General features: G+C 43.4%; 1 protein-coding gene across 5 annotated transcripts in view; it reads right to left on the bottom strand.

Annotated features, from left to right (window-relative positions):
* Window positions 1-25,274, bottom strand: part of LOC132542061 (myosin-10-like) — a 58,075-nt gene extending 32,801 nt beyond the window's left edge. The window contains exons 1-2 of one of the 5 annotated variants that reach the window (XM_060204404.1): window positions 24,904-25,267; window positions 13,885-14,260 (exon numbers count right to left, since the gene is read on the bottom strand). In XM_060204404.1, the coding sequence (XP_060060387.1) occupies window positions 13,885-14,260; window positions 24,904-24,962 (435 nt within the window). In that variant the 5' untranslated portion in view covers window positions 24,963-25,267. Of the gene's footprint in view, window positions 1-13,884; window positions 14,261-24,400; window positions 24,422-24,507; window positions 24,600-24,636; window positions 24,841-24,903 lie in introns of those variants that run through there. The other 4 variants (XM_060204406.1, XM_060204408.1, XM_060204407.1 and 1 more) reach the window with 4 other exon arrangements.
* Window positions 25,275-25,804: the final 530 nt, after the last annotated feature.

Raw genomic sequence — 25,804 nt, forward strand, 5'->3', positions numbered from 1 at the left:
CATGTCAGATAGCAATTTATCATGGCAGGTGAGCCCAGCAGAATGCCTAGAGAGCAGCTGGCAATAATGAAGGGTTAAAAAAAAAAAAAAAGGCCGACTTGAGGGATGAGAGACATACACAAATATTTGCATAGAAAATAGGTAAGTTTCCAGACTATGTTGCCTGATGCCCATCTCTTGTCTAGTACTGGGAAATCCTACTCAGTCCCGAAGTATAAGGCCTCTGACTAAAAAGGGGGGGGGAGCAGTGGCACACCTAGTTCTTCTAGCGTTTGCCCTGCACACCTAGTTGAGCGCACACATCACGATGTGTAAGAGCCCACATTCAAGGCCCCACTAGTGGGGGATGGATCTCTCTCTCTCTCTCTCTCTCTCAATTGTGACCAGGGTTACTGCTGGGGCTGGGTGCCTGCGTGGTGAAGCCATCACTTCCAGCTGCCATTTTTGCTTTCTTATGTTTTTAATTTATTTTTTTATTTATGTATTTTACTATTATTTGGTAGGGCAGATAGAAATTAGAAGGGGGGCCAGGTGGTGGCGCACCTGGTTGAGTGCACACACTACAGTGCACAAGGACCGAGGTTCAAGCCCCTGGTCCTCACCTGCAGGGGGGAAGCTTGAGTGATGAAGTAGAGCTGCAGGTGTCTCTCTGTCTCCCTCCCTCTCTATCTCCCCCCCCAATTTCTTTTCTTTTTTTAAAAAAAGTATTTTATTTTATTTTTGAGAGAGATGCAGAGAAAGAAAGACAGAGAGAAGCACCAGAGCACTGCTCAGCTCTGGCTTATGGTAGTGCGGGGAACTGAACCTGGGACTTCGGAGCCTCAGGCATGAGTCTCTTTGCATAACCATTATACTATCTACCCCCACACCCCCTCAATTTCTCTCTGTCACTATCCAATAATAAATAAGTAAAATTTTAAAAAAAGAAATTGAGAAGAGGGAGATGATTGTGTGCACTGCCTGCCCCCCCCCCATTGATTTCTGTCGATAGTCAATAAATAACTGTTAATTCATAAAGATAATCAACCCAGGGGTGATTGCATTGGACTATTACACTCTGCAGGATATAATCAGATAATGTACCTGAACAATGCTTACCACTGCTAAAAACCTTTAGGTTAATAGCGGTCAGAGGCATTACCAATGAATGAACTGGCCTGGTAAAAACCAAGCTGATCCACTATTAGCTCACTAATCAATGATGGCTTCATAAAGTGAGAGACAACCTGACTTTACCTGCCTCCTGAATTCCAATCTGATAAAGCCTCATGACTCAGTTATCTGCTTAAAGGAAACACCAAAAGAATGCAGTCAGTAAAATGCAGAATATGCAAAAAGTCTACACCACAATTGACCTTTTCTCAAACAAGATACATAAACAAGAAGGAAACACAAAGATTAGAAAGACAGAACAACTGACTATAAAGCACTGACTGTATCTGGATCCTAAACATTCATGAACTACAAGGAACACCTGAGTGGTGACAGTGCTGTGATGCGGAACTGGTACTGCTTTGTTTCTAGTAGTTACAGATCCCCAAAACTGTTGCTGAGAAGCAAGATGCTTAGCAGAATTTCCAGAATTATATTAAAAATTTGAAGAGTTCTTAATCACTCAGGAGGAGGGTAAATACCAAAGAATTACAGGTGGGAGGCTGACAATTATACCCTAAAAGTTATGATTATCTTTGACAAAGGTGCCCAGACTATTAAATGGGGAAAGCAGTCTCTTCAACAAATGGTGTTGGAAAAAATGGGTTGAAACATGCAGAAGAATGAAACTGAACCATTATATTTCATCAAACACAAAAATAAATTCCAAGTGGATCAAGGATTTGGATATTAGACCAGAAACTATCAGATAGATACTTAGAGGGAAATATTGGCAGAACTCTTTTCTGCATAAACTTTAAAGACATCTTCAATGAAACGAATCCAGTTAAAAAGAAGACTATGGCAAGCATAAACCTATGGGACTACATCAAATTAAAAAGCTTCTGCACAGCAAAAGAAACCAATACCCAAACCAAGAGACCCCTCACAGAATGGGAGAAGATCTTTACACGCCATACATCAGATAAGAATTTAATAACAAACATATATAAAGAGCTTGCCAAACTCAACAACAAGAAAACAAATGACCCATCCAAAAATGGGGGGAGGACATGGACAGAATATTCACCACAGAAGAGATCCAAAATGCTGAGAAAAACATGAAAAAATGCTCCAAGTCTTTGATTGTCAGAGAAATGCAAATAAAGACAACGAGATACCACCACCTCACTCCTGTGAGAATGCCAACAGTAACAAATGCTGGAGAGGTTGAGGGGTCAAAGGAACCCTCCTGCACTGCTGGTGGGAATGTAAATTGGTCCAACCTCTGTGGAGAACAGTTTGGAGAACTCTCAGAAGGCTAGAAATGGACCTACCCTATGATCCTGCAATTCCTCTCCTGGGGATATACCCTAAGGAACCCATCACACCCATCCAAAAAGATCTGTGTACACATATGTTCTTGGCAACACAATTTGTAATAGCCAAAACCTGGGAGCAACCCAGGTGTCCAACAACAGATGAGTGGCTGAGCAAATTGTGGTCTATATACACAATGGAATACTACTCAGTTATTAAAAATGGTGATTTCACCGTTTTCAGCCCATCTTGGATGGAACTTGAAGAAATCATGCTAAGTGAAATAAGTCAGAAACACAAGGATAAATATGGGATGATCTCACTCTCAGGCAGAAGTTGAAAAACAAGATCAGAAGAGAAAACACAAGTAGAACCTGAACTGGAATTGGTGTATTGCACCAAAGTAAAAGACTCTGGGGTGGGTTGGGGGGGAGAGTACAGGTCCAAAAAGGATGACAGAGGACCTACTGGGGGTTGTATTGTTATGTGGAAAACTGAGAAATGTTATGTATGTACGAAGTACTGTATTTACTATTGAATGTAAAACATTAAACCCCCCCCAATGAAGAAATTAAAAAAAAAGTTAAGATTACACCAGAAACAAACCAGGCTTTGCAGAGAGCAAAACCTAGTTAAGAAAAATGTCAGTCTTCCCTACATAAACATCCTCATCAGTCTAAATTCTAGAATGACCTTAATGTCATCCAAACCCTCAAATTACCTTCACAATTTTCATATCTAGTAACTGAGAACATAAAACAACAACGTGTGCCCAAAACCCAAGTTAATATCAGAACTCCCTGGGAATCTATTAAATTTTTATTGATTATATTATTTTGAATATTATGTTCAAGTGATTAAAAAATATGACTGAGAATTCTGTCAGGGTCCAAAAAGATCTCATAGTTATACAAAGAGATATTTATGCCTGAGTCTCTGAGTGGCCAGGTTCAATTCATGGCTCCACCATCAGCCAGAGCTAAGCAGAACTCTGGTAAAACATAAATAAGGAGCCAGGTGGTGGTGCACAGGGTTGAGTGCTCAAGTTATCAAGCTCAAGGAACAGGGTTTGAGCTCTCAGTTCCCACCTGCAGGGGGAAAGTTTCACAAGTGGTGAAGCAGAACTGTGGATCTCTCTTCCTTTCTCCCTCCACCTTCCCTCTCAATATTTCTTTGTTCTATCAAATAATAAACAAATCCTATCAGTGGGTTAGAAATTATTAAAAGCCAAAATAAGGGGCCAGGTGGTGGTGCACTGAGTAGACACATTACCATGTGCAGGGAATCAGGTTTAACCCCTGACCCTCACCTGCAGGGGATGAAGCTTCAAGAAGGGTGAAGTAGTAGTGCAAGTCGGACTGACAGATTCTCACCATTTCTCTCCCTTCCTCCCCAAATTCTCTCAAATAAAGGGGAGGGAGGGAAAAACTGGCACTGGGAGCAGTGAATTATTTGTGTGCAGGCACTGACAACCCTGGTGGCAGTAATAAAAAAATAATAATTAGAACAAATAATTCTAAGATTGAAAATAACCGTCATTGGAATTAAGAATTCAAAGGTGACAGATTATCATTTCGAAAATTCTGAGTGATCCCTAAGAATAGGTGTCTTCTAAATGTCAGCTAAGTCAAGGGCAGCAAGCATCTTGATGCTCTGGCAGCTCCTGGTGTGCTCAATAGCCGTATCCGAGGCAGCCGCTTGATTCGTAAAGAAAAACTTTTCTTTTCTTTAAAAAAAATTTTTTTTATTATCTTTATTTATTTATTGATAGAGACAGTCAGAAATCGAGAGGGAAGGGAGGGATAGAGAGACACCTGCAGCCCTGCTTCACCACTTGTGAAGCTTTCCCCCTGCAGGTGGGGACCAGGGGCTCGAACCTGGGTCCTTACGCACTGTAACGTGTGCGCTCAACCAGGTGTGCCACCAACAGGCCCCTAAAGAAAAACTTTTCTTAGAATTTTCAGGTTGTCTACAAATCTTTGTTATGTTCACAACTGAATTGTTGTTTTTCACTCTTGCGGCAATATTTAGTGCTTCTGAGTTATATCAAAAATTGAATCAATTCTTTATACTACATTATATTACTTGGTTTTACGATGTTAAAGAAATACAAAAATTTCTACATAATAAAAAAGAATTCAAAGGTGAATTTAAGAATTTAAAGGATATCTGTTATAACAAATTAGATACAGATAAAAAAAAAAGGCTTAGTTACTTGTCATTTTAATCAGAAGCAAATATCCAGGTTGAAACATAGCATAAGCTGGATGAAAATAAAGAACAGCATGAGAGACAGATATGGCACGTGGTGAAAAGTTCTGACACGCAAAGAATCTGAGGCCAAGAAAGAAAAAAGTCAAGAGTAAAAAGAAGTATTTACAGAAATCATGGCTAAGAATTTTCTGCAGCTAGCAAAACACATCAAACTATAGATTAAAAACTTCTTACAAATTCTAAGCAGAATGTCTGTCTTAGCACATCAGAGTATGCTAAAGATAAAAAGTTTATAGAAACAGCCAGTAAATTAAAAACACAGATTACCTTCAAAAGAAACAACAACAACAAACTATAGCCTGAAGTCTCAACAGAAATAGATGGAAAGCACACTTTACAGTGGCATTTTCATGGGATTAAAAGAAAATAACTGATGGGGGCCAGGAGGTCATGGCTCACCTGCTTAAGAGCACATGTTATAGTGCACAAGGGCCTAGGTTCAAGCCCCTGCACCGTACCTGCAGGGGGAAAGCTTTGCGAGTGGTGAAGCAGGGCTGCAGGTGTCTTTCTGTCTCTCGCCTTAGCTATCTTCCCCATCCCTCTCAATTTCTCTCTGTCTTTCTATTTTTGAATTTTTAACCAGTGCACTGCTCAGCTCTGGCTTATGGTAGTACAGGGGATTGAACCTGGGACTATAGAGTGTCAGACATGAGAAGCTTGAACCCAGGTCCTTGTGCACTGTAACATGTGCTCTCAACCAGGTGTCCTACCACCTGGCCCTCTTTCTCTCTCCTTATCTCCTTCCATCTCAGCTTCTCTATCTCTATCCAGTAAGTAAATAAAGCATATATACATTTTTAAATGACCTCATCAAAAGAGGTCCAAAGGAGAAGGGACATCAAACAGGGAAACAGAAAGAGCACTGGGTCAGATGGCAACGCAAGTCGCAATTTTCAGTCACAGCTTTCTATGTATATAAGCCAAATATTTCATTACAAATATTAACATCAGGAACAAAATTAGTAATTATAGGCTGTTTATAGGATTCATAACTAAAATACGAAGACACAGAAAAGCTAGAAGCAATGACCCATGCAGACACTAAGAATAAAACACTTAATATAATTATCAAAGGAAACCTCACAAGAAGCATTACTAAAAATGGAGACAATTTCATGATGATTCGTGAGAAAGATAAAAGGACCCTATCCTTATTTACATGTAATAGCAAAGCTTCCACAGTTATGCAGAAGTTATGCAGAAGGACTAAGGAATAGTTTAAAATAATAACTGACAAACCACAAGGACATGCAAGAGTGCGCAGCAATGCACGTGCGGCGCATATACTGCATTAATAGCTGGAGGATACACACGGGTTTCCAATATACAGTGGCCTCCTATCCAAATTAATCATGTGGCAGACCACAAAGCAGGTCTAACAAAACCTGAAAGGGCTAAAATCATTTAAGATATGTTCTGAGCAAAGGGAGAATTTCAATTAGGACTTTTTAAGTAAACAGGAAAATTCCCTTATGTTTGCAAATCAGTCAGTTTTCTCTAAATAATCCATGGAGTCAACAAAGATAGCCTCAGTACCTTGAACTGAGTAACCACAGAAATACAACTATTAGAACATCATTCCCAAGAGTTCTGAAATGCTGAAAGTTTTCCTTCTGAGATGAGTAATGACATAAAGATGTTTCAGTTCACTTCTAGTCAACAAATATTTACTGATGATCCTAGACAGCAGAAAACAGCAAGTAAAAGAAATGTATAAAAAGTGGAAAGGGGGGGAGATAGTATAATGGTTATGCAAACAGACTCTCATGCCTGAGGCTCCAAAGTCCCAGGTTCAATCCCCCATACCACCAAAAGCCAGAGCTGAGCAGGGCTCTGGTGTTTCTCTCTGTGTCTCTCTCTATCTGCATCTCTCTTGAAAATAAAATAAAAACAAAGCTATTTCAAAAAAAAAGTGGAAAGAAAAATTAATTCTTTTCTTAGATATTTATTTATTTATTATTGGATAGAGACAGAGAGAAATTGAGGGGAGGGGAAGATAGGAAGAGAGACACTTAACAGCCCTGCTTCACCGCAGGAGGCTTTCCCCCTGCAGCTGGGGACCAGGGACTTGAACCTTTGTCTTTGTACACTGTAGTGTGTGCACTTAACCAGGTGCGCCACCACCTGGCCCCAAAATCTCTTATTCATGAGTATGTTCATAGAAAATTTAAAAGAATATTTAACTAAACTATTATAATTGATAAAGTCAGTCACTGAAAATAAAGAAATTCAATGTACAAAAATCAATCAACCAAAAACAGTGAGTCTATTTCTAAATAAAGATAACATTAAACATTAAAAATCATTCGAATGGTATACAAGAAGCTCACTAAATAAATCCACAAAAGAATTTAGAACCACAAGCAGGAAAGATAGCATAATGGTTATACAAAAGGCTTCTCTCGCTTGAGGATCCCAAGTCCCATGTGCGACACCCCCATACCACCATGAACCAGAGCTAAGCAGTGCTCTCATAAAAAAGGAAAACAAACAGCACCTCTACAAAGAAATTCCTGAGAAAAAAAACTAAAGAAAAATATATCCCTGTGAACTTCCTAAATTAAATATGTTAAGAGTTCATTTCTCGGGAGTCGGGCAGTAGCGCAGCAGGTTAAGCGCAGGTGGCGCAAAGCGCAAGGACCGGTGGAAGGATCCCGGTTTGAGCCCCTGGCTCCCCACCTGCAGGGGAGTCGCTTCACAATCGGTGAAGTACGTCTGCAGGTTTCTATCTTTCTCTCCCCCTCTCTGTCTTCCCCTCCTCTCTCCATTTCTCTCTATCCTATCCAACAACACATCAATAATAACTACAACAATAAAACAAGGACAACAAAAAGGAATAAACAAATATTTTAAATTAAAAAAAATTTTTTAAAGAGTTCATTTCTCTTTTTTTTAAAAAAAAAGTTCATTTCTGTCCCCCAACTGATCTATAGATTCTAGAAGATCCCAGTAAAAAAATCTAAGGAGGTTTTGTGTATGTGTGCATAAAACTGACAAGTTCTAGGAATACATGGAGATGCAGAGGATCTGGCAGCTAAAACAAATCATGAGCATTAAGAGAAGACTACTATATCAGACACCAAGGTATTTTATTTATTTTTAACATGTTTATTTATTTATTTTAAATATTTATTTATTCCCTTTTGTTGCCCTTGTTGTTTTATTGTTGTAGTTATTATTGTTGTCATCATTGTTGGCTAGGTCAGAGAGAAATGGAGTGAGGAGGGGAAGACAGAGAAGAGGAGAGAAAGACAGACACCTGCAGACCTGCTTCACCGTTTGTGAAGCGACTCCCCTGCAGGTGGGGAGCCAGGGTTCGAACCGGGATCCTTAAGCCGGTCCTTGTGTTTTGCGCCACCTGCACTTAACCTGCTGCACTACAGCCTGACTCCCTATTATTTATTTTTTAAATTTCTATTTATTTATTGGATAGTGATAAAGAGAAATTGAGAGGAATGGGGGAACTAGAGAGGGAGGGAGGGTGAGAGATGCCAGCCGCACTATCTCACTGATCAAGAAACTTCCCCCTATAGCTGGGGTCTAGGTCCTTGTGCTTTACGACAAATGCACTCTATGGGGTGCACCACCACCCTGCCCCCAGATACCAAAATATATTATAAAGCTGCAATAATTACGACAGAGTGATAACAGACCAAAGATAGGCACAGAGAGACAGAGCAATGAGTCAAGAACATATTAATTCACCAAATTTATGACAAAGGTGACATTTCAGTATAGCAAAGAAAAGATTATTTATTTTAATTAGGCTAGAAAGAAATTGAGAGGGGAGGAGGAGACAGAGGGGGAGAGAGAAAGAGACACTTGCAGACCTGCTTTATCACTTGTGAAACATCTCCCCTGCAGGTGGGGAGCAGGGGCTCGAACCCAGATCCTTACACGTGGTAGTGCATGCGCTAAACCAGGTGCATCACCATCTGGCCCCCAAGAAAGGATTTCTTTAGTACAACACTGAGTCAACAGGATAAGTCATTTGGAAAATAATAATAATAACAATAAGCATTATCATCTTGCCCCTACCTGACACCATGCACAAAATTCAACTCTAAATAGAACTAAAGCCAACTAAGAAAGTTATGATCAAATTCCCTCCATCCTCTGGTTTCACATTTAATTCAGCCAACTGGAGACAAGAGCAGGAGAGGGAGGGTGGGAGGAGAAAGATCAGGGTATTTATTCCTCGAGTACTCCTTGCCAGTTGTCACCAACTCTATCAGAAAGCCTCTCTCGGGGCCGGGTGGTGGCGCACCTGGTTGAGCACATGTATTACAATGTGCAAGGACCCGGGTTCGAGCCCCCGGTCCCCACTTGCAGGGGGAAAGCTTTGTGAGTGGTGAAGCAGGGCTGCAGGTGTCTCTCTGTCTCTCTCCCTTTCACACCCCTCCCTCTTGATTTCTGGCTGTCTCTATCCAATAAATAAAGATAATAATAAATTTTTTAAAAAAGGAAAGCCTCTCCCTACACAGGCACCCTCTCTCATGGAAGGTAATGATTCTCTCCACGACAGAATAATTCTGTTCTAATAATTCTTCCCCAGTTCTTTTCAAGATAAAGAAGCATCGAGAGTTCTGGGCCATCACTAGTGTCAGGATAAAGGTAGATTTTACAATGTTTTCTGAACTCTCTCCACATGTCTCAAAATCATCCCTTTATCAAAATATCAAGTTTGAGGGTCTTCTGTTTCCTGCTAGAATCAAACTAAATAAGGCAGTAACCAGTAAGACTGAAATAGGAGTTGAAGATATGCAGATCCTACCACCTGAGGATTCCATTCCTATTTGTACTCTTTTTAAATTATCTGATACAGTCAGAAATCAAGAAGGAAGGGGGGGAAAGAGAGATAGAGAGGGAGAGACAGAGAGACGCCTGCAGATCTGCTTCACCACTTGTGAGGCTTTCCCCGAGCAGCTGAGGACTGGCGGTTTGAACCCAGGTCCTTGTGCACTGTAACATGTGTGTTCAACCAGTTGCACCATCACCCAGTCCCCTAACTGTACTCTTTACAAAAAGGCATGATGTGTATGTGTACCATACACATCTAACACTATTCACTGAAGCACTCTTCATAACAGCCTCAAAATGGGGGGGGGGGGGGGAGTGCCAAAAATTACTGAATAGATAAATTATATCAAGATCTTACAGTGGAACATTAATTAGCAACAAAAATAAAATATTCAAACTTTTATGGGCCCTTTTTTTCACTCTTAGAGGTTATTAAAAAGCCACCAAATGGGAGTCAGGCATTAGCGCAGCAGGTTAAGCACACATGGCGCCAAATGCAAGGACCCTCCTAAGGATCCGGGTTTAAGCCCCCAGCTCCCCACCTGCAGGGGAGTCGCTTCACAAGTGGTGAAGCAGGTCTGCAAGTGTCTTTCTCTCCCCCTCTCCGTTTCTCTCTATCCTATCCAACAAGGATGACATCAATAACAACGATAATAATAACCACAACAATGGTAAAACAACCACGGTAACAAAAGAGAAAAAATGGCCTCCAGGAGCAGTGGACTCGTGGTGCAGGCACCGAGCCTCAGCAATAACCCTGGAGGCAAAAAAAAAAAAAAAAAGTGGGCAGTAGCGCAGTGGGTTAACTGCACATGGCGTAATGCGCAAGCCGGTATAAGGATCATGGTTCGAACCCGGCTTTCCACTTGCAGGGGAGTCGCTTCAGAAGCGGTGAAGCAGGTCTGCAGGTGTCTATCTTTCTCTCCCCCTCTGTCTTCTCTTCCTCTCTCCATTTCTCTCTGTCCTATCCAACAATGATGACATCAATAACAACAACAGTAACTACAACAGTAAAACAACAAGGGCAACAAAAGGGAAAATAAATAAATAAATAAATATTTTTTAAAAAAAAGAGTTCACAGTATAATGAGAAAATGTTTAGTCTACTAAAACTCTCCATACTGGGCTGGGACACCTGGCACAGGACATAATTACCAAACATGAAGATGCAGCTTGGGAGGAAGCTTCATGGGTGGTGAAGCGGTGCTGCAGAAGTCTCTCTCTTTCTCTAGCTCTTTTTCCTAATCTCTTTCCTTCTCTGTCCCTGTCATTAAAAGGAGGGAAAAAAAAAATAAAAGGTCACCAGGATTGGTAGCTTCATCATGCCAGCACTGAGCCCCAGTGATAACCCTGGTGGAAAATAAATATTATCTATTTTAAAAAAACACTATATATCAAAATGTGTAAGGTAAAGTATTTATTAGAAGGGACACGTTTTGTTTTTAAGAGATTTATTTATGTTATTTGTATTATGAGAAAGATAGAATGAAAGATGAAGAGAGGGAAGACTGCTCAGCTCTGGTATAAGGTGGTGTCAGGAATTGAACTTGTATCCTCTGGGGCCTCAGTCTTGCTATTTTGTGCTCTAACAGGCAGAGCTATCTCCCCTGTCTGAGACAGTTCAATACCCATTTATCCTATGGCTTGCTACAGCCTCTCTCTTAATGGATTTTTGGGTGAAGAGGTCCGACTTGAACGTAATGTAGGAACCCAAATGATCCCAAATCCTCAACTCTACTGTGACCTTAGTACTTGGTCAAGGAAGTTATTCTTGGGGGTGTAGGGGTGGGGGTGGCGGCTTAGAAATTCACCTAGACTGTCCCTATGCCGAGGGTGGGGTTGGGGGTGGGGAGGTAACTCAATCAGGAATACCTTTAAGTTTTAGAGTTGTCATCAAGAACGACTACAAATAACGTCTTCCTTTTCATTCCTTCTCCCTTTCTATTTCCCTTCTCTCTGCTACTTGCAGCAACTTACAAGGACCAAGAGAGGACAATCAAGAGGAGGACTGGCAGGAAAAGACCCCGGGTCCAGTCCACATTCTAGTCCTCCACAACTTTTTAATTGCAATATCCCATTTCCCGCCTTTCAGTACACCGATGTGATCCAAAATGGACCCACCACTCAAATTTTGGGTATCAACATTACACTCTCACCACAATCTTTTCATTTTTCAGTGTTCTCACTCCCTTGTTTCCATCGTTTTCTCCCAACTCCTCCTTCTACTAGTTTGAAGAGGAAGAGAATAGCTGTGTGAGCACTGGAGACGCAGCAGTGAAGAGGCTTTTCCTGTCTCCGATAGCCACAATTTGGCAAAACCACAGCCAGACAAAAACTGTGTCCACACCGAACATGACATGAGTGAGTATTAATGGATTCTGGGTGTTGCTCTCTAATCTTGCTCTTTACTACCCTTGGTTTCTGCTCTTCACCATCTGCCTCAAGGCACCTCCCCACCACATGTGCCCCTTCCCTTATTTTCTTACTTTGCCTCCCACTCTATGGGGGACGAAAATAGGGTGGGGGGGGTAGGGTGGGAAGAGAAATCAGTTTTGATTAAAACTATTCAGGCAAAGGTCATGAATGAGCTATTTATTTCTTAGATTTCCCCATGGCAAATTCTCTCCTTATCAGCTACAGATTCCAGCTCATAAGCCATCTTCTCAGAGTCCTTCAATGACCAATTGTGGGAAGCCATTTTCCTTCTCACTTTACTTCATAGCAGTGTTTAATTTCTCATAGGATTTGTCACAAAGGCCCCAGCCTGTCCTGTTCACCACACACTTCCTAGTACCTGAAGTACCGCAGGTGCCTGGCAAATATGCACTAATGAACTCATTTCTGGGGAAAACTAGCTCTGACTTGCTTCAGTTTTGAGTTATGCAAGTTTCTGCAGTATACCCCTTACACAAAATTCAGCTACTCTTTTCCAAATCCAAACCATGACGAAGTCACTTCTCCATGCTTCTCTGCATTCTAAATGTATGTCCTCCCCCTCTCTCTCTTTCTCTCTCTGTCTCCCTGCCTCCAGACTTATTGCTGGGGCTTGATGCCTATACTACAAATCACTGCTCCTGTGGCCATTTTTTTTCTTTTTTGAATTTTTTTTTTTTTAAGATTTCATTTATTGATGAGAAAGATAGGAGGAGAGAAAGAACCAGACATCACTCTGGTCCATGTGCTGCTGGGGATTGAATTCAGGACCTCATGCTTGAGAGTCTAGTGTCTTAGTCACTGTGCCACCTCCCAGACCACTGTTTTTCTTTGTTTTTTTTTTTTTTTAATAAAACAAAGAGAAATTGAGAGGGAAAGGGAAGATAGGGAGAGAGATAAAGAGACACCTATAGACCTGCTTCACTGCTTATGAAGCAACCCCCACCCCTGCAGGTGGGGAGCCAGGGGCTTGAACCAGAATTCTTGTGTGGGTCCTTAGGCTTCATACTATGCACACTTAACTTGGTGAGCCACTGCCCAGCCCCTTGTATGTTCTATCTCTAGCTTTCTTTTTTTTTTTTTTTAATTTTTTTTTATCTTTATTTATTTGCTGGATAGAGAAAGTCAGAAATTGAGAGGGAAGGGGGTGACAGAGAAGGTGAGAGACAGAGAGACGCCTGCAGCACTGCTTCACCACTTGTAAAGCTTTCCCCCTGCAGGTGGGGACTAGGGGCTCGAACCTGGGTCCTTGCGCACTGTAACATGTGTGCTCAACCAGGTGCGCCACCACCTGGCCCCATCTCTAGCTTTCTATCACTGTTACCCTTCAAACCAATTTTGTCATTCAAGATTTTTCCCCCTAGTACCTGACTTGCATTTTTCCTCTCTTATCCCTTATTATTTTTAATTATCTCTAACATGATCAGTGATACTTTCAGGGACTAAAACATTTGTCAACTGTTAACCACAAGACGGTCCCAACTTCACTCTCACCCCAAACTATTTCCTCTTAAAAACCACAAAATCCATCTGTCCACATCCGTGCACCCAATGAACCTGGTCATACTCTTCACTGAAATCTCTCAGTTCACAGATTCTCAACTTTACATTTCTACATATACAGTGAACTTCCTTCCGATCTGCTGTCTGTAGCCTACTATCAATATAACTGATTATCAAATTAAGCTCTCTGCTCTTTCTGCCCATGGTTCTCCCACTGTAGTGCTCAAAAAGGAGCACTTCCAGTCTTCAAATGCTATTTGAGCACAATTAGGTGTAGACTGGACTATTTAAAATTATATGTTAAAATTGAAAGCAAAATAAGACTTAGGTAGACAAGAGATAACAGAAAATGATAACACTCAAGTGTGTCTATTTCATATTCTAGTTTGGCTAGGACAGAATATACAATCTACACTAATTCCCAGTCACCATGCCACATGCTTCTTTAGAGGGAATACTTACGTAGATAAGTCCTGAATAGTAACGGTCCTTCAGGTTATGTAAGACAGAAGCTTCATTCAAGCATGTCAATTCTGCCATATCCTCCACCTTGGAAAACTTAGGTGGGTTCATCTTCTGAATGTCATCTTTGTTGACCATTGCTTTCTTGCCATTCTCTGCCAACTCCACCATGACTTCATCTCCCCGCTCTTCTTTGATACTAGCTGCCTCAAAGCCATGGCGTTCTGATGGGATCCATACTAGCTTTTTAGCTGTCCAGTCAGCCTGAGTGGCAGGGTTGTAGATGACAGCCCTGTCCACAAAGAGATACCTCTCTGGATCTTCCAGTCCAGTTCTCTGTGCCATTGTAAACAGAGGGATCCAAGAGCAATTGCCTCTAAAAGAAAAAGAGGAAGACAAAGTCAGACATCGAAAAAATATAAAATAATTCAGTTCTTAAGATTTTTTGTTTTTTAATTTGGTAAGACAGAGGAATTGAGAGAAGGAGAGAGAGAGAGAGAGACACCTGCAGCATTGTTTCACTGCACATGAAGCTTCCCCCTGCAGGTGGCAACCGAGGGCTTGAACTTATACTTGGTAACATGTGCACTTCAACCAGGTATGCCACCAACCAGCCCCAATTCACAAACATTTTAAAAGAAATTTATAAGCTCTCATGGACAGAAAAAGGAAAAAGAAAAAAAAAACCCACAAACTTTGCACCAGATGCAGGTTGAAATGACTACTAACAAGAAGCCAAGAACTGAGAAGCACTGATTAGACCACAGAGAAAAAGGAACTCCTTCCTGTGCACTGTTGGTGAAGTTACTGTGCAGTATGGAGCTTTCTCAGAAAATTAAATTAGAACTAGCACCTGATCCAGCAACCTTACTACAGACATTTATCCAGAAGGCTATGGGAACAACATGCCTTGTGAGTACTAAGAGCCAAGATATAGAAATAACATTCAGTCAACAATTTGTTTGACTCTATATGTTAACTCTTTTCTCAGCCACCAGGTTCCAGATGCTATCATGATGCCAACCTGACTTCCCTGGACAGACAACCCCACCAATGTGTCCTAGAGCCCTGCTTCCCCAGAGCCCCGCCCCACTAGGGAAAGAGAGAGGCAGGCTGGGAGTGTGGATCGACCTGTCAACACCCATGTTCAGCGGGGAAGCAATTACAGAAGCCAGACCTTACACCTTCAGCAGCCCACAATGACCTTGGGTCCATACTCCCAGAGGGATAAAGAATAGGAAAGCTATCAGGGGAGGGGATGGGATACGGAGTTCTGGTGGTGGGAATTGTGTGCAGTTATACCCCTCTTATGGTTTTTGTCAGTGTTTCCTTTTTATAAATAAAAATTAAAATAAAAAAAGAAATAACATTAAGTGCCCAAGATGAGCATGATGCGTATACACAATGGAATACTACTATTCAGGCATACAAAGATAAAATCTTGCTATTTGTGATATGCATGGACCTTGGAAGGATTAAGCTACATGAAATATGTTTACAAAAAAGAAAAATTCTATGATTTTACTCATTTGTGAAGTATAAAGAAAGAAAACAGATGAACCAACAAGCTCTTACACTTAGAAGAGAATGGTGGCTACCAAGCCTAGAAAGATGAGGATATAAAACAGGTGGGCAGGGGCAGGGCGGGGGTCCATGGGTTGGTGACGGCTGCTGAGTGGGCATCTGGCAGCAGGCTGTGTGGTGGTGCACACATTACCATGTGCAAGGACCTGGGTTCAAGCCCATGCTCCCCACCCACAGGAGAAGCTTCATGAGCAGTGAAGCAAGTACTGCAGGTATCTCTGCCTACCCCCCTTTCTATTTCCCTCTTTCAATTTCTCTCTGTCCTCTCAAATAAAGGGAAAAAAAGGGGGGAGGAGATGGCTGCCAGGGGTATCAGATTTGTTGTGTAGGTACTGAGCCCCAGCAATAACCTTGGAGGCAAAAGGAAAAAAAAATGGGGATGAAACAAGAAACTACATCTGATACCTATAAACAATCTAGTAAAGTAAATATCACCTCAATAAAGAAGAAAGGAAAAGAATATCAATTTTCAAATTGAAACAACAAAGAAAAACATTACTTTGAGTTGAGAAGCTGGAAATATTCTCCTTGTGGGCCTACTAATGGAATTTGCAAAGTAAATTGAAGGGGTGGTCACACACTATGACTGGCTGAAGATCACCTGTAGTGTGCTCTCAGCAACTAAAAGGTAAAATGGTAATAAGCAAGAAAAAGAAAAAAGCAACTTTCCAGCTGACTTTTTTCTCATCTCTTCTTTCATCCTCATTGCAAATTAAACAGGAGTTAAAAGGGGGAAAGGAGGGAGTCGGGCGGTAGCGCAGCGAGTTAAGTGCATGTGGTGCAAAACGCAAGGACCGGCAAGGATCCTGGTTCGAGCCCCCAGCTCCCCACCTACAGGGGAATCACTTCACAGGCAGTGAAGCAGGGCTTCAGGTAGACAGTCTGTCTTTCTCTCCCTCTTTCAATCTTCCCCTCCACTCTCCATTTCTCTCTGTCCTAACAACGACAACATCAATAACTACAACAATGAAAAAACAAGGGCAACAAAAGGGAAAATAAATAAAAGGGGAAAGGAGAATAAATAGGGCTGGGGAGATGGCATAGTGGTTATGCAAAAGATTTTCATACCTCGGGCTTTTGTGGTCCCAGGTTCAATCCCCACTCCCACCATAAGCCACAGCTGTGCATTGCTCTGGTGTCTGTCTGTCTGTTTCTCTGTCTCTTTCTCATTAAAATAAATAACATGTAAAACGTTTTTTAAAGGAGAACAAAGAAAAAGAAAATAGAGATTAATCACAGTAAAATGTCCATGGGTAGGTTCCAGAATTGGCGTGACCAACAGTGTTGGTACAAAAACATATGATGACTGCCAAAACAGTAAAATGTACTCCCATGGCCAGGGAGGTAACACAGCGGACACAAGCACTGGACCCAAAAGCATGAGGTCCTGAGTTCTATTCTGGGCATCACATATGCCAGAATGATGTTCTTGTTTTCTCTCTCAAATATAAATCAATCTTTGAAATAAAATGAATGTACTCTAATTCTGCCTCTAAACAGCAGACTAAAATTCTTATAAGTATCTGTCAGTCCTTCTATAGCTGTTCTATAGCTCATGTGATCTTGATGTAATCAAATGAGGTCACAGAGAACAAACATAACATGACTTCACATGACAGCCTTCCAAGTATGTGATGGTAGCTATTCAGGTCCCACTCCCATCCTGCAGCTGCTCCTAGTCCTTCTGTCTCCTCTTCAGCATTCCATCATTGAAGACTCATTCTCCAACCATGATCTCTCACCTCTAAACAGACTCTAAGTGCCTATGCTCCTTTAGGGTGGTGACCAGAAGCAAACAAAACATTCGAGATATTGTGTAATGAGTGCAGAAGAAAAAAAGAGCCGTTATGCTGAGGACACTATTTCTGTGCCTTTTACAATTAATGTATCTCAAGACATAACTGGTTTATGAAGCCCCCTCTTTACCCTTGGTTTACACTGAGCTGATGGTTTATAATGGCTCATAAAGTTCCATATACACTGTTCTAAGCTACTCTTCCTCCTGTAACTGTGCAGTTGGCTTTTTTGGAACATATGACAAGTCTTTTATATTAATTATTCACCTTTCTGATGTCTCATAATTCCTGCTCGACAGTATCTTTTTGGAATCTGATACCATCATTGACCATTTTTTTTGACAGAGAAAGAAATGGAGAGGAGAGGGGGAGATAGAAAGGGAGAGACAGAGGAACACCTGCTTCACCGCTTGTGGTGGGGACCAGGGGCTTGAACCTGGGTCTTTGTGCACTGTAATGTGAGTGCTTAACCAGGTGCACCAGCGCCTTGGTCCTTCACTGAACATTTATTGATACTCTAATGTGGAGGTTATTACAAACTCCATAAGCAAGGTTTCCATGACTTCATCCAGGTTAGTGCAAGAAGCCATCAAGTACTTTCTCTGCTCTATCAAATATGCTCAATCTATCCCCTCCCCCGCCAAAGTAATGGAATTCTTCTATGGCAATGGACAGAAGGTTAATCTTAATGTAGTTCAAAGTTGACTTTTGTTTGTTTGTTAAAGATAGAAGCAGAGAGAAAGTAAGAGGCCACAGTGCCAAAGCTTCCTTCACTGAGGTGGGGGCCAGGCTCACATCTGGTTTGTGACTACCATCTAAATGAATTATTTTGCTAGTCCTAGCTCTAATTTATTGAGTTTCTTCTTCTTTTTTTAAATTTAATATTTACTTATGAAGAAGAGGAAAGAGGAAAGGAAGGCGGCAAGAAGGGAGAAAGAGAAGGAGGAAGGGCTAAGCCCAGAGCATCATTCTGACACATGTAATGCCGAAGTCCAAACGTGGGACTTTATGCTTGGGAGTCCGCTGTGCCAATACCCGGGCTGCAGTTCAGAGGTTCTTAAACCCTAAATCTACAGGCAAATTTCAAGTTGCAAGAAATCACTGAAGTGTTACAAAAATGGTGTGTATATATATATGCTTTTGCTTCTAAGGAGAATACCCATAACTTTCTTCAGATTCTTAAAGGGACTTATCTGTATCCTAAATTGATTCATCACTGGTAACTGGGTCAAATACTAACTCGTTCAGCCCTAATAAGAACTTACTAGAGTCTAATAGATGCTCCACCTGAACCGGAATTGGCGTATTGCACCAAAGTAAAAGACTGTGGTGTGGGTCGGTGGGGAGAATACAGATCCAAGAAGGATGACAGAGGACCTAGTGGGGGTTGCATTGTTATATGGAAAGCTGGGAAATGTTATGCATGTACAAACTATTATATTTACTGTCGAATGTAAAACATTACTTCCCCAATAAAGAAATTAAAAAAAAAAAGACTCTCCAAATACCATTATAATGTAACACTTTACAAACACTCATGTCTAGAGCAGAGACCGGGAACCTTTTCTCTGAGAGGGCTTGGAAGGGCCTTTTGAATATTTATATTCAAAAGTCCATGTGCCATATAAAACGATCAACGTAAAAATTAGTTCTTTGGGGATCGGGCAGTAGCGCAGTGGGTTAAGCGGACATGGCATGAAGCACAAGGATCGGCGTAAGGATACTGGTTTGAACCCCTATCTCCCCACCTGACAGGTGGGTTGCTTCACAAGTGGTGAAGCAGGTCTGCAGGTGTCTATCTTTCTCTCCCCCTCCACTCTCCATTTCTCTCTGTCCTATCCAACAGCAGCAATCGCAATAATATTAACAACAACAATAATGATAAACAACAAGGTCAACAAAAGGGAAAAAATAGCCTCCAGGAGCAGTGGATTGGTAGTGCAGGCATTGAGCCCCAACAATAACCCTGGAGGCAAAAAAAAGAAATAGCTCTTCATGTTGCTATGAAAAAAGCTGCAGTTGCTGGGGGTAGGAAATTCTCTCCCCGTTCTAGAAGGTGTTTCTCAAACTTTGGCATGTCTATCAGTAAAACCTATAGGGCTTATTAAAATGCAGGATTCCTGACCCAGTGCCCAGTTTTTTTTTTTCTTTAGTAGGTTTGGGGTGAAGGCCAACAATTTGCCTCTCTAACAAATTCTACAAGCTGTTGATGCTGCTGGTCCTAGGACCACACTTTGAGAACCATCATCCGTGAAGATGAAACTTTTACTAGAAAATAAGTTGAGGGGAAGGAAAAAGAAAGAAAGAGAGAGAGAGAGAGAAAAAAAAAAAAGAAAGAAAAAGAAAGGTCGAAAACCAGTACTCTAGATTAATTCATAACCCAATTTAAAAATATGCTTTTTATCAAGGATTATGCACATGGATAAGACAAAAATCACAAAATAAAACAATCCCCTCTCCCCAAATCATAAGACATGCCCCAAAGTAAAACTGATGACTAAGTCTGCATCTTTCTTTCTTTTTTAAAAAATATATTTATTTCTTTTAAATATTTTATTCCCTTTTGTTGTCCTTGTTGTTGTTATTGATGTCATCATTGTTGGATAGGACAGAGAGAAATGGAGAGAGGAGGGGAAGACAGAGAGGGAGAGAGAAAGACAGACACCTGCAGACCTGTTTCACTGCTTGTGAAGGGACTCACTTGTGAAGGGACTCCCCTGCAGGTGGGGAGCCGGGGCCCCCAACTGCGATCCTTATGCGGGTCCTGCTCTTCATGCCATGTGCACTTAACCTGCTGTAGACTCCCATCTGCATCTTTCTTAAGAGAACATATTCAAGAGCACAAGTACAAGTTGAGGAATGGCTTCAAAACACCATTCCTCTAAGCGCTGCTCTAATAAGACAGAGCGTCTTGGTTTTCTGTCTGTGCAATGTATATGAGGCAGACTGCTAAGAAGGAATTCATGGCTCAAAAGGGGAATTATCTCAACTGAATATGAATATATTATATGAATATAGGCCCTAGGATATGCATTCTATGTTTATGGAGTCTACTGAAAGGTGAAACAATGATATAACAAGTTGTTATTACTAGGTATATATAAATGTCCTATACAGCATTTAAGAAACTGCCTGGGCAGCGGTAGAGAGCATAATGGTTATGCAAACAAGACTCTCATGCCTGAGGCTCCGAAGTCCCAGGTTCAATCCCCTGCATCACCATAATAAGCCAGAGCTGAGCAGTGTTCTGGTGGAAAAAAAAAAAAAAGAAAGAAAGAAAGAAAAAAGAAGCTGCCTTACTACCAGTGGTCATGCTCACATTTCTTTAAAACACAAGGGGCAGTTTTGCAAATTAATGGTTGTGCAAAAGATTTCCAATCCTGAGACTCCGAAGTCACAGGTTCAATCTTCCAAACTATGCAGTACCCAGGCAAATAAAAAAAAAAAAAAAAGCAAGCAAGCAGAGAAACAGAGAAAAAGAAAATAAATTTACATGTGGTATGTACTTTAGTGAAATGGGTATAAATTACAATAGCTTGAGTCATTTTGGAAGCAGATCTTTTCTTGAAAAAGTAAATCAAATTTTAAACTTATCAGTAATTTTTCTAGGTGGGGAAACTAGCGATTTATCACAAAAGTGTTACTATAAAATACTCCCAATTCAGTATTTGGAAAAATTATATATATGCACGCTGTTTTTTTAAAAATTTGTTCCCTTTTGTTGCCCTTGTTTTATTGTTGTAGTTATTATTGTTCTTATTGATGTAGTTGTTGTTGGATAGGATGGAGAGAAATGGAGAGAGGAGGGGAAGACAGAGAGGGGGAGAGAAAGATAGACACATGTAGAACTGCTTCACCGCCTGTGAAGCGACTGCCCTGCAGGTGGGGAGCAGGGGACTTGAACCCGGATTCTTAAGCCAGTCCTTGTGCTTTGCACAACGTGCGCTTAACCTGCTGTGCTCCCTGTTTTTTTTTTTTTTAAAGAAGGAACAGTCATTGGATCTTTGTTGACAGTAGGACAATAATTCCTTTATTATTATTAATATATATATAGCTTTTTTACTGTTCTACAATGAGTAAAAATTGTTCCTAGCAATTGTCCGAGTATTAGCTCAGACCTTAGTCCACAGAAGAGTTATATACACCTACTTATCAGTGTTACAAGCGTGGTTCCTACCCTCATAGTGAGCTTCAACTTCTCCTCCACAACTGAAAACCTGCCATTCCTTCAAATTCTGACCCAAATGCCACCCTTTCAGAAGTTCTTTTCAGGTCAATCTGGCAATTTAATCCTTCTTCTAACATTTTGTACTGCTCCTGGGCATTCTTCTTGCCCTCCCTTGCATAGTGTACCAAAGGGCTTAGCAGGTGGTGGGTATTCAAACTGTTGTTTAATTGATATAGAGTTCATGAGGCCATACAGATGTTTTGTTGATCATTATTCTTCACTTGTGATTGCCAAGTATGCTGTATTTTTTTTTTTCAATCCATTGTACATTTGGTACCCAATCTCAATAATACTGGTATTTAGCAGTGAACCACTCCCAAATGCTTTGCCTTGTGGAAAACGATAATGCTCCAATTTTTAAAAAAATAGCAAATACTATTGTTATATATCACTAATTATGACCAGGCACTATTCTAAGCAAGATATATATCTATATAGATATCAACTCTATGTCCTCACAAGAGCCCTGTGAGGAAGGTGCTATTTATTCATAACTGTTGTTTTTACAGATGAGGAACTTAAGCTACACAGAATGTCAGCAACTGGTCAAAGGGCACACAGGTATCAAGTAGCAGAATTGGGATTAAAGCTAGAGTTCAGCTTCAGAGAGCATGCAGCAATACTGAAAACAGGGCGGAAAATTTGAAAGGAATATAGTTCACTAAACACTGCCTCTCCACTAAATAAAAACCCTACCCACTAAGGCTCTAGGGGAGTAGTCTGAGCCTGTGAATACACTAGCACTATCTAGTGAAGGCTTATGTTTTAAAGAAAACAATCTATACACTGGGGGTGCAGGAGGGGGTATGCTTAGGAATTAAGAACAGGAAATGCCTTTGTAGCAGATATACAGATTATCAGAAGGTTCTTGGTCTCGTTGGAAATAATGGTCAAACGACATGGCTGTATCACTTGTCTATGCATGAACTAACTCTTTTAGAAACCTAAAGTCCCATTCACTACATAGTTTTTTGATGTACATACTGGGGGGAGGTGGGGAAGGGGCTACTTTTGACTTCTAATGACATGCCATCCAGCAAACTTCTGGACTCCTGGCAACTACGATAGGTATGGATACAGGAAAACATTCAATTTAAGAGTATCTTGCATTTAAAAAGCCAAAGAAAAAGCTGGAGAAATTCTCCATGATAGTGTACTCCCTAAGACAGATAAACTAAAACATGGTCTCAATGTGTGTTAACACTACCACCGAAGTCAGTTGCACTACTGGGATGCATAAGTCTTTCAGTTTATCAAAATTCTGCTTAGCCAAATGAGCACAAACACACACCAAGTGCAAGTGGATACTACTGACATTTATGGACTACATCATCTCTCAGCTAACATCTTCATATTTTTAAATATCTCTAAAATGTGAAGGCAACACTACTCATTTTATTTGTAATACGATGGTGAGAGAATACACCAACTATTGAAGCCTATAGTCATTCACCATATAATGTGCCCTTCAAATTTCCTCCATATCACCTTCCATCCAGTCTGTCTTCATTGTAATGATTTCCCTAAGGAGCCCAAATAAAAAGCCAAATGCTCAGGTCACATCCCCTTGCTGCAAAAGCTCCTACTATATCGCACATTTCCACCATATGTTTTCTCCAGATAAGGATGGGGAAGAAACTTAATTTAAGATGCAGAAGTAAGGAGATGCATAAAATGGCCACTTTTCCAGATTCCGAGACAGACATGGCACATACTTCAACATCAAAAGCACGAGACTTAGCAGAAATAATTACTGAGAGCAGACTGATGTCGGAAATAAAACAATAAAAAAGATGAAAGTTTTCCAGAGTGAGACACCATCAATAACAATAATAATACGACTGACCTCAAGAACCCTCAAATTCAAATGTTTGGGTGAAAAAAAGGAAAAGAAAAACACCATCACAATCTCAGCAAAAGTCAAAAGTATTCTATTTAGTATGATATTAATTCCCTGAAAACAGCAGTCTTTGTCTCATTTGCAGACAGGCTACTCCGCCTGCTTTCCCCTACCCTACACCCCACCCACCGCACCCCACCCCCCCCCTTTCCATCAACCGCAGTGATCTTGAAGGGAGCTGCAGAGGCCCTAAGAAAGAGAGATAACGGTCATGGGCAGAGGCCACGTTTGCCAAACCTCACCAGCTCGGCTCAGCCGGCCTGATCTCTTTCCAAAGGCTCCAGTTCCCAGGCAGGCCGGGCTGGGGGCCTGGGTGGGGGTGGGGGTGAGGGTGCGGGGGCTCCCGGCGCCGCATCCGCCCACCACAGGCCCACAAAGCCCCTGCACACGCCCGGACTCGGCCGCTTCAACTCACCCCCCCACCCCATTCCCGTGGCATTTTAATGGACCCGGGGTGTGACCCTCCCCCCCGCAGCCCCCCAAATGCACCAGGCACGGCAGCGAGCCATTCCCAGATCACTTACACAATAAAGGGATCCGGAGGCCAGGACTGACCCTCCCCCAGGCCGCCCTGCAGCAGCGCCCCCGCCACATTTCCCGCCTCGGCCCCCCGCCCCCCGCCCGCACCCCCGACGCCCCAGTCCGCAGGGCGCCCCTCGCACAGCCCGACCCTCCCCGAGGTGCAGAGCCCCGGCTCCGGCCTCCCCGCCCCGCCAGCGCCTTCCCAGCTTGCGGGGGGGATGCGCCCGGCCTAACCCACCCAGAAGCCCCTTTGCAGGCAGGGTCTCCGGACCCGGAATGCGCTCCCTGGGGCCACCCCAGAGCCCCCTCCCCGCCTGGGAAGTGCAGATTCGCGGGTCACGTCGGGTGTCCCCCCACCCACCCCGGGCAGCAGCTCCCTCCGCACCCCAAAAACACGCGCCCCGCACAGCGAGAACCCGGTCGCTACGCTCGCACCCCCAGCGCCCCCACCCCCACCCCAGAGGTCGGCCTCCCGCGCCCGGACACCTGCACGGCTCTTGACTCTCAAGAAGCCCATCTCCCGGGCCCTGCAGAGGTCTCCCCGCCACCCGGGGGGCACGTCACCCCACTCTCCGCTCCTTTCTCTCGCAGACCTCCTTCCAAGCCGCCTGGTCTGCCGCAGCTCACGCGGGGGCTCCTCGGCCGGCCCCCTGGTCCAGGACCCTGGCCTCCCCTCCGCACTCCGGGACCCGCACTCGGACCCGGGCAGCCGCACCTCTCACCTTGGGCGGAAGATGGTGGCGCCGGCGCACGTCCCCGGCCGCGACCACAGATCCGGCGCCTCAGTCCCAAACCCACCGCTGCCTCCGCCGGGCTCCTTTAGCACTGCTGCTCGGGGCTGCCCCACCCACCCCCACCCTCATTGGGCCAGCTCCACGCCCATCACCGCCGCCCCCAGACCCACTGGTCGGTTTGCGCGCCCATCTCCTAGGGAAGACGTTAGCAACCCGAACGAAGCTACCTTCCCGAGGTCCGCTCCCTCCACCCACCTGAGAAGACTCCCATTGGCTCCCGCTCCCTGCCCGGGCGGCCGGATCCCCAACCTCATAGGCTGCTCCCCACGCCCATCATAGATCCCGGGAGGTGCGGCCGGGGCGGAGGCGGGTGATTGGCTGGCTCCGGCGAAGATGGACAGCTGAGGCTGGCCGGGCGCGGGGCGGTCTCGCCAGGGCAGCGGGTGCGGACCCTGCCGGGGTCGGGCGTGTGCGTACAGAGCAGCAGGTGTGCGGTAGCCGGGGCACCGAGCGGCTCCCGGACGCGCCTCACTGCTGCGTGGGGCCGCGGCGATTGCCCACTCGAGCTTTTCACCGCCCCCTCGACTCGCCGCAGCGCGTGTGTCCCGCACAGGGACCGGCTTCCACCGCGGAATCGCGGGCCCCCGATGCTGCCTGCAGGGGCGGAGCTGGAGCGCGGTCCATAGACCTGACGTCACCTCGAGGGCTGCAGCACTGGGGGAGGGGGAGAAGCTCTGCGGCTCACCTGCAGTAGGGGAGGGGTGACGGCGGTGGGGGCGGAGAGGGGGTTGCAGGTCTGCCCATGCGCATGGGCTCTTCCGAGGCCCCTGCGGGGCGGGGGCGGGGGGGGGTGGAATTCGGGCCACTGTCGCCACCCGCCTACTGGCTGACCCGCAGAGCGCCGCATGCCAAAGCAGATTCCTTGACTGCGGCTGCAGTTTTTGGTGTTGGCGAGGGGAGGGGCCTCCCTATCAGTCTGTTGATTCTATAGAGCTGGAATTCCACAAGAATGAGAACTAAACCCGCCTGGGAGAGAAACCAGAGAAAGAATGCCATTCATCTCATTCATTCGTTCATTCACTCATTCATCAAATGTTAATCACAGCGTGATTGGGGGATAGTCCCACTGAGAACAGAAGGCTCAACTGGGCTGTCA

The sequence above is a fragment of the Erinaceus europaeus genome, chromosome 12 (assembly GCF_950295315.1).
Source record: "Erinaceus europaeus chromosome 12, mEriEur2.1, whole genome shotgun sequence".
Taxonomy (NCBI): domain Eukaryota; kingdom Metazoa; phylum Chordata; class Mammalia; order Eulipotyphla; family Erinaceidae; genus Erinaceus; species Erinaceus europaeus.